At 33.7% G+C, this 9,208-nt stretch overlaps 2 protein-coding genes across 2 annotated transcripts; both read left to right on the top strand.

The window, feature by feature from the left end:
• Positions 1–226: 226 nt before the first annotated feature.
• Positions 227–4,133, top strand: LOC123922703 (probable leucine-rich repeat receptor-like protein kinase At1g35710). Its single transcript, XM_045975404.1, has 2 exons — positions 227–3,446; positions 3,553–4,133. The coding sequence occupies exons 1-2, from the start codon at positions 287–289 to the stop codon at positions 3,891–3,893; spliced, it is 3,501 nt and encodes a 1,166-aa protein (XP_045831360.1). The 5' UTR covers positions 227–286; the 3' UTR covers positions 3,894–4,133.
• A 2,487-nt stretch (positions 4,134–6,620) lies between these two features.
• LOC123903010 (protein ASPARTIC PROTEASE IN GUARD CELL 2-like) lies at positions 6,621–8,935 on the top strand. Its single transcript, XM_045952861.1, has 2 exons — positions 6,621–7,413; positions 8,131–8,935. The coding sequence occupies exons 1-2, from the start codon at positions 6,747–6,749 to the stop codon at positions 8,889–8,891; spliced, it is 1,428 nt and encodes a 475-aa protein (XP_045808817.1). The 5' UTR covers positions 6,621–6,746; the 3' UTR covers positions 8,892–8,935.
• Positions 8,936–9,208: the final 273 nt, after the last annotated feature.

Here is a 9,208-nt window from a genome sequence, read left to right as displayed (position 1 = left end):
AAAATATCAATACTGTGATTAACGTTGAACTTGGTAGGGATGACCACAGTTCAATCTTCAACAGCTACGATTGGGAGGGGGCTAAAACCACTCAATATCATAACTGACTCAGAATCAGGTTAGACAATCTGGTGGATCGAATACTGATTTTTTTTAAAAATAAAATAAAATAAACCACTTAATGTGTGTATAAATATCACCTCATTTCCCATTATAATGCATCCAATATCACAATAACTCTCTCTTGTTCAATATACTTTCATTTAATTGTGTTCATATTTCCAAAATGCTTCAGAACATGAAGCATTTACCAAAGCCGTGTCTTATTGTGTTCTTTTGTTTGTTTGTAATGGCCACATCTCCTCATGCTACAACAAGAATCCAAGGCAGCAGTGAGGTTGATGCTCTGTTGAAGTGGAAAGCAAGCCTTGACAACAATAGCAAAACTTTGCTATCTTCATGGAATATTATTGGTAATAAGCATTGCAATTGGGTTGGAATCACATGTGATGACGAGTCAAAATCCATCTACAAGGTTAATCTCACTAATATTGGACTAAAAGGTACGCTTCAAAGTCTCAATTTTTCATCACTTCCAAATATTCACAGTTTAGTTTTATCAAACAACTCTTTCTATGGAGTTGTTCCACACTATATTGGTGCAATGTCCAATCTAAACACTCTTGATTTGAAACTAAATAATCTCTCTGGTAGTATTCCCAATAGTATTGGCAATTTGTCCAAACTATTTCATCTTGATCTCAGTTTCAATCATTTCACTGGAATTATTCCATCTGAGGTAACCCAATTGATTGGTCTTAATGTATTTTCCATGGCTTCTAACTCTGATTTAAGTGGATCCCTCCCACAAGAAATAGGTAGATTGAGGAATCTCACTACACTAGCTATAGCTTTGTGCAATCTCACAGGGACTATACCTACCTCAATAGAAAAGATAACCAATTTGTCAATTCTTGATTTGGGAGCTAACAAGTTTTATGGCAACATTCCTAAGAGAGTATGGAAAATGGACCTAAAGTATTTATCACTTCCATATAATAACTTCATTGGTTCCATTTCACAAGATATTTTCAAGTTAAGAAACCTAGAGATTTTATACCTCCAAGAAAGTGGTCTTTCTGGTTCCATGCCAAAGGAACTTCAAATGATGAACAATCTAATACAACTTGATATTAGTAGCTGTAATCTCACTGGGTCTATACCAATATCAATAGGAATGTTGGTCAATTTAACTCTTCTCAAGTTATTTAACAACCAACTTTTTGGCCAAATTCCTCATGAAATTGGCAACTTGGTCAACCTCGAAAGACTATATCTTAATAATAATAGTCTTTCTGGATCCATTCCTCGAGAAATTGGATTTCTAAAACAAACCAGCGAACTTGATTTCTCTGCAAACAATCTCTCTGGCACAATCCCTTCAACAATTGGAAACATGACCAATTTACATTTTCTTTACCTGTATGACAACTATCTCAGTGGTAGTATTCCTAGTGAAATCGGAAAGCTTTATTTCATTTCCACAATTCAGTTGTTATACAACAACCTCCTTGGTCTAATTCCATCTTCAATAGGTAACTTAGTCAATTTGAATACTATTGACTTTTCACAAAATAAACTCTTTGGATCAATTCCGTCCACTTTCGGAAATTTGACAAACCTTGCTATATTAGATCTTTTGTCAAATGATCTCAATGGAAATATTCCAAAAGAAATGAATAAGATTACCAATTTGGAAAATTTGCAGTTAGCTGATAACAATTTCATAGGTCATTTACCTCACAACATTTGTGTTGGTGGAATGTTAACTTGGTTCTCCGCTAGTGATAATCATTTCACAGGCTTAGTTCCAAAAAGTTTGAAAAATTGCTCCAGTCTTGTGAGAGTTAGGCTTCAAGGCAATAAAATAACTGACAATATAACAAATAGTTTTGGTGTGTATCCAAATTTGGACTACATGGAATTGAGTGATAATAATTTGTATGGTCATCTATCACCAAATTGGGGAAACTGCAAGAATCTCACATCCCTTAAAATCTCCAACAATAATTTATCAGGAATCATCCCACAAGAACTAGGTGGAGCAACTTTGTTAAGTGTACTTAACTTGTCTTCAAACCATCTTACAGGAAAAATTCCAAATGATCTAGGCAACTTGACTTCATTGATCCAACTCTCATTAAGTAACAATCACCTTTCAGGACAAGTTCCCGTTCACATTGCATCACTTCAGCATCTATCAGCATTAGAACTTGCATCAAATAATTTAAGTGGCTTCATCCCAGAACAACTTGGAAGCTTGTTTGGGTTGTTGCACTTGAACATGAGCCAAAATAAGTTTCATGGAAGCATTCCTTTTGATTTTGGCCATTTAAAAGTTATTGAAGATCTTGATCTAAGTGGGAATTTTTTGAATGGAACCATACCAGCAATGCTTGGACAATTAAATCACTTACAAACATTGAATCTGTCACACAATAATCTATCTGGTACCATTCCCTTGAGCTATGGTGAGATGTTAAGCTTGACAACTGTTGATATATCATACAACCGGTTGGAGGGTCCGATTCCAAACATTCCAGCCTTTCAAAAAGCACATATTGAAGAACTGAGAAACAACAAAGACTTGTGTGGTAATAATGCCTCTACCCTAAAGAATTGTCCAAAATCTAGTGGTAACTCTCATACTCCAAAGGCTAACAAAATTTTGGTACAAGTTTTACCCCTCACTCTAGGCACTGTACTGATAGCACTATTTGTTTGTGGGTTCTCGTATCATCGATGGCGAACTTCAAGCACAAAAGAAAACAAGGTTGCTGAAGAATCACATCCTGAAAATCTATTTGAGATATGGAGTTTTGATGGAAAAATGGTGTATGAGAACATTATTGAAGCCACAGAAGCGTTTGACAACAAGCATCTTGTTGGGGTTGGAGGACATGGAAGTGTTTACAAAGCAGAGTTGCCTACAGGACAAGTTGTAGCTGTGAAGAAACTCCATTCATTACAAAACGGAGAAATGTCGAATCTGAAAACTTTTGCAAGTGAGATTCAAGCTTTAACAGAAATCCGACATCGAAACATTGTGAAGTTATATGGATATTGTTCACACTCACGACACTCATTTTTGGTTTATGAGTTCTTGGAGAAGTGTAGTGTGGACAAAATTTTGAAAGATGATGAACTAGCAACTGCATTTGATTGGAAAATGAGGCTGAATGCCATTAAAGATGTTGCAAATGCTTTATGCTATATGCATAATGATTGTTCACCTCCTATCGTTCATCGTGATATATCCAGCAAGAATGTTATTTTGGATTTGGAATATGTGGCTCATGTATCAGACTTCGGTTCAGCTAAGTTTCTTAATCCCGATTCTTCCAACTGGACCTCTTTTGCGGGCACATTTGGATATGCTGCACCAGGTTAAATTCCTCTTTTGTAGTTTATCATTTATATTAATTGTCTACATTTCATGTTTGGTTTTCGAACCCTATTTTTCACATTGTTAATTGTTATTGTTTGTTACAGAACTTGCATACACAATGGTAGTAAATGAGAAGTGTGATGTGTATAGTTTTGGAGTATTAACCATGGAAATACTTTTTGGAAAGCATCCCGGAGATATTGTATCTACTATGTTGCAATCAAGTGGTTTATACCAAACAATTGATGCTATGTCATTGAATGATAAGTTGGATCAACGCCTTCCTCGTCCTACAAATGCTATCTGGAAAGAAGTGGTATCAATCATCAGAATTGGATGTCATTGCTTAATTGAAAGCCCGCATAGACGCCCATCAATGGAGCAAGTTTGCAATGAGACTGTAATGTCAAAGGCATCTTCAAATATAGCAATGGGGGTGATTTGATCTAATGATTTATTAGACAATTTTCTGTCCTTGTTTTGATTATAGGATATAAGTATTTTATCTTGAGAATAAATTATAGCTAAGAGTTAATCTTCTCCTTGATTTCAGTCAGATAGATAATGTATTGTTCTATTGGTGTGTAACTTTGTTGTATGAGTTAGTATTGTACTCATTTTAGCTTCTTTAAAAATAATACCACTATTCGTTTGAACGAACTTATATCAGTATATTGTATTGTAAGTTTTTTCTTTTCTTGGTTATCATGTTATTTATACGAAGTTTCTACTGCCGTTCCGTTTAGCAGTCACTGATATTCTTCGCTAAAGAATATGTAGGGTACATAAGGTGGATTCTCCCCTTCCCACTAATCTTTTTCTATACGCAAGGCCAGAGACCCCTTACTACTTGCTCTAAACATTCAAAACAGTTTCAATTTTATTTCAACTAGCTAGCTATTACTCCATTTTAAATTTTCACCAAAATTTCTCACAAGAACAGACATGGAACTAAAAACTTTAAGCATTTTAAGCCATATCTCTAGCAAAAAGCCATTTTACTTCTAAATCCAATAATTCAAGCATTTTATCAAATAGTTTGTGCACAATGATGATGATGCCATGGTGGTGAGAATACTAAAATTATTTAACCCCCAATTTATACCCTAAATAATCTAACCCTAATTCATTTTTTAAAGAATGCTTACCTTAAAAATTTGTTTGAAGGATAAACAGAGAGAGCTTCATATACTATGAGGAAGTGATTGCAACGAGGAGAGTGAGAATGAGATCACAATGCAGTGAGGAGAGCGAGAGAGATCGCAGAGACAGAACAAAACACAGAGGCAGCTACAAGCTCTAGTAAAGGTGTTTTATTTGTTAATTACGAGAATACCCCCTCTATACAATGTTCTCGTCGAAAAAACTGATGTTTAAATAATAAATATCATTACACTTTTTGTATTGGTAAATATGTCTTGAATTTAGGTAAATTCTAGTTCATGGTGGACCAGTCACGAATAACATTATAACGAATACGAATTTTATAAAATTTACCGTTGGATTGAAAGTTTAGATCATATAGATCATTCATAAAAAAATTTAAAAAAATTGAAAAGCATTTGATATGTTATTGAGACACATCAAGATTAACGGTTTATTAAATAACGTAAATCTTGATGGGTCTCAATATACTATCAAATGATTTTCAAAAAAATCTATAAAATTTATGGATGATCTATACGATATAAACTTTCAATCCAACAGTGAATTTTGTAAAATTCATATACGGTAGATCACTTGTCTACGGTGGACCACTTGTGAAAATGTCCACCGTAGCATTAGCCCTTGAATTTATTGTATACTATTTTAACTTTTTGTACCACTACCCTTTTTTTGTGTTTGTAAATTTCTTTATAACACGAACCTATATCACAATACTGTATTGTAGTCCCTCCGATCTTATATATTAGAAAAAATTGATTTTTTAGATTCATTGTAGAATTTATGTATCTAGACAATAATATAGTCTAAGTATATTCATTTTACAATAAATCTAAAAAATAAAAGGTTTCTTATATATAGGACCGGAGGAAGTAAGTTTTATTTTGTTAATATGTTATTTGTACGAAATTTTTAGTGTCGTATATCAGTGGTTAATTCTTGTTGAAGAATTTGTAGGATTCATAATGTATATTTTCTCTTTCCAACTAATTACTTTCGTACGCATAGACCCTTACTACTTTCTTAAAAAATATTAAGAAGTAGAGAGATTCATGATTTTTTTTTTTTGTCAAGTAGCCTAGTTGTTAAAAAATCCACCTTAAAGGTGAATAAGTGGAGTATCCCGGGTTCGAACTCAGACTCCTGCACATATAGTGCAATGTCCCTATCAACTAAGTTAAACTCACGAGAACCATGACTTATATATATATATATATATATATATATATATATATATTTGAAACTACGTTTTAGTTTTTTATTTTAGGATTTTATTATTTGCCAAATATTCATGTTTAGCACAAAATAACGAAAAAATGTTTTTGTTTTGATTTAAACTTTTGGATGCTAAATCCAAAACATTGTATGAGATTTGACACAAAATGATATTTAACCGGTCTCTACAATAATAATTTGTATTAAATCGGATGACTCGGTCTTTAAAAAATTCAAAACACTATGTAAAATAAAATAAATTCAAAACACTTTAAATTATCAAATAAATTATGAGGTAATTAACATAATTTCACAAGTTTATCTTTTAAATTCAACTCCATGGACTATAATATAATTTTTTTTAATAAAAAAAGTTAATTTTGAAAAAAAAGAAATTTTCATGAAAAAAATTATTTTCAAACAACTATATAATTAAAAATATTTCTATTTTAATTTTTTTTTTGACAATATTTATATTTGATTTATCTTTTTTGGTGGAAAGTATTTGGTTTATTTATACTATATATAAAGAGGATACAACATTAAGCCACTAGGCTTGATCTAGTGGTGAGGGGTTTAGGTAGTACGTTATAGGCTTAATTTATTTTAATATTTCTTATTATCTTAATTTTTTTTTAGTATTTTATAAATATCAACCCCGATAGACCACTTATATATGTAATAATCACATTAAAAAAAATTAATTTAAGAGTTGTCCAAATTTCAATTATTTTCAGTCAAAGCCATCTCCCTTTTGTTCCTAAAAAGAGCCGTTTCCCCCCTGTGTTCTGTCATCCACAATCCACATCCCTTCATTCAGACCAAACCACCCAAAAACAAAACAATAATAAATTAAATAAATAAATAAATAAATAACCATTCCTCACTCTTCAGTCTTCACAACCAACACAAATCAACAATGCTACTATACTCATTAATAATCCTAATCCAAATCTTAATCCTAATCCTAACACTAAACACTTCAATTTCCTCTTCAACCCCATCACCACCACATTCTCACTTCCAACATCTAAATGTAGAAACTGCAATCTCAGAAACAAAACTAAAACCCCCCAAAAAACCAAACCATCAAACCCAACAACAACAATGGAAAAAAACAAAACTTTTTCACAGAGACATGATAATAAACCTCAAAACAACCACCCATAAAACCCGAGTCAGCTCGCGAATCAAACGAGACATAAATCGAGTAACATTCCTACTTAACAAACTCAACAAACAAACACAAGAAACAAAAATAGCAACAGAAGCTAGTTTTGGATCTGATGTTGTTTCTGGTACTGAAGAAGGAAGTGGTGAATATTTTGTTAGAATTGGAATTGGTAGTCCTGCAAATTATCAATATATGGTTATTGATTCAGGAAGTGATATTGTTTGGATTCAATGTGAACCTTGTGATCAATGTTATAATCAAACTGATCCTATTTTTAACCCTGCTACTTCTGCTTCTTTTATTGGGGTTTCTTGTTCTTCTTCTGTTTGTAATCAGCTTGATGATGTTGTTGCTTGTCGTAAAGGGAGGTGTGGATATCAAGTTGCATACGGTGATGGATCGTATACCAAAGGTATGTATTGTATTGTACTACTAATGTACTGTATGAATACAGGACAGGATAATTGTTTTTTTTGCTTTTTTGACTTTTTGCTTTCTTGAAAAATTCAAAGACTTTTCATTTTGGTTTCACTTTACTTTTACAACAAAAATTTGCAAATAAGGATAACTTAGTTGGTAGGTATGAAGAGACATTATTGGAATGGCCGATGTTCGAACTTCGGATTCTCCACTTCTCCACATTTATAGTGTGAGTCTGGTCACTTGACTAGTGGACCAAAAAAGAAGTTTGCAAGTAAAATTGATGAAATAATCATATAATGTAGTTAGTCACTACTAGTTCATAGTTGAATGTATGTTTGGTTCCATATTTAGAATATGCAAAATTGATTCTAGAAGTATAGAATGATTTTCGACACGTTGGTTGTTTTCGAGTAGAATTGATTTTGTGTTCAGAATTGATTATAGCTTAGATGCTAGAATTTGTAGCCTATACATCTAGAATTATTCTTTAGTCATTTTACATAAACTAATCCAAACGGAAATCACTTTACTTTCGACTCATTGTTAGCTGGAATCAATTTTTAGAATCTCATTAAGTGATTTGAAATTTTCTATTTTACTGATATGTCACCGGGGCAATGTTAAGCTTGATTTTAATGTGCTTTAAAATAGAATAAAATCCATGATGTCTTATTAATCTAAATATTGTTTTTGAATGTTGATAAAGGGATACTTGCCCTAGAAACAATAACAATCGGGCGGACTATTATCCAAGATACGGCAATTGGGTGCGGCCATTGGAATGAGGGAATGTTTGTTGGAGCAGCTGGGTTGTTGGGCCTCGGAGGTGGGCCTATGTCCTTCGTGGGTCAATTGGGGGCACAAACTGACGGGGCCTTCGGATACTGTCTCATCTCTCGAGGCACTGGATCATCCGGTTCACTCGAATTCGGACGCCAAGCAATGCCCGTAGATGCTATGTGGGTCCCTCTCATACATAATCCATTCTACCCTAGCTTCTACTACGTCTCACTTTCGGGTCTTGGAGTTGGAGGCATTCAAGTCCCCATATCCGAAGAAATTTTTCAGTTAACCGATATAGGAACTGGAGGAGTCGTCATGGACACCGGCACAGCCATTACCAGGTTACCCACTATTGCTTACAATGCTTTTCGCGATGCATTTATTGCTCTGACAACAAATTTACCACGTGCTACCGGAGTTTCTATTTTCGACACATGTTATGACTTGAACGGGTTTGTGACTGTTCGAGTTCCAACAGTGTCATTTTATTTTTCGGGCGGTCAAATCTTGACCTTCCCCGCAAGGAATTTTTTGATTCCGATCGATGATGTTGGAACATTTTGTTTTGCATTTGCTCCTTCACCTACTGGCCTTACTATTATAGGGAATATTCAGCAAGAAGGAATTCAGATTTCTATCGATGGGACTAATGGTTTTGTAGGATTTGGACCCAATGTTTGTTAAAGCAAAGATTGTATTAGATGCCAACAAAATTAAACAATCTCAAATTTTTGTAGTCCATGTAATGTCACTTATTGTATCAACACATTTATTATAGGGTAAATGGTGTTTTACCCCCCTGCAAAATAGGCGAAATTTGCGTTACCCCCTGTAAATTTTTTTTTTTGGATTACCCCCTCGCAATGTGAAGATTCCGTCAATTACCCCCCTCGGTGCCACTTGGATTTGGAATCTTCATTTTTGCTGATGTGGCAAACCTAGGTGGCACATGACTGGACAAAAGTGATTAAATGACATGCTTACGTGGCCTTTAATTATTT

This window comes from Trifolium pratense, linkage group LG1 (genome assembly GCF_020283565.1).
Source record: "Trifolium pratense cultivar HEN17-A07 linkage group LG1, ARS_RC_1.1, whole genome shotgun sequence".
Taxonomy (NCBI): Eukaryota; Viridiplantae; Streptophyta; class Magnoliopsida; order Fabales; family Fabaceae; genus Trifolium; species Trifolium pratense.
The sequence above is the reverse complement of the archived record's forward strand: the minus strand, read 5'-3'. Positions and strand labels throughout refer to the sequence as shown.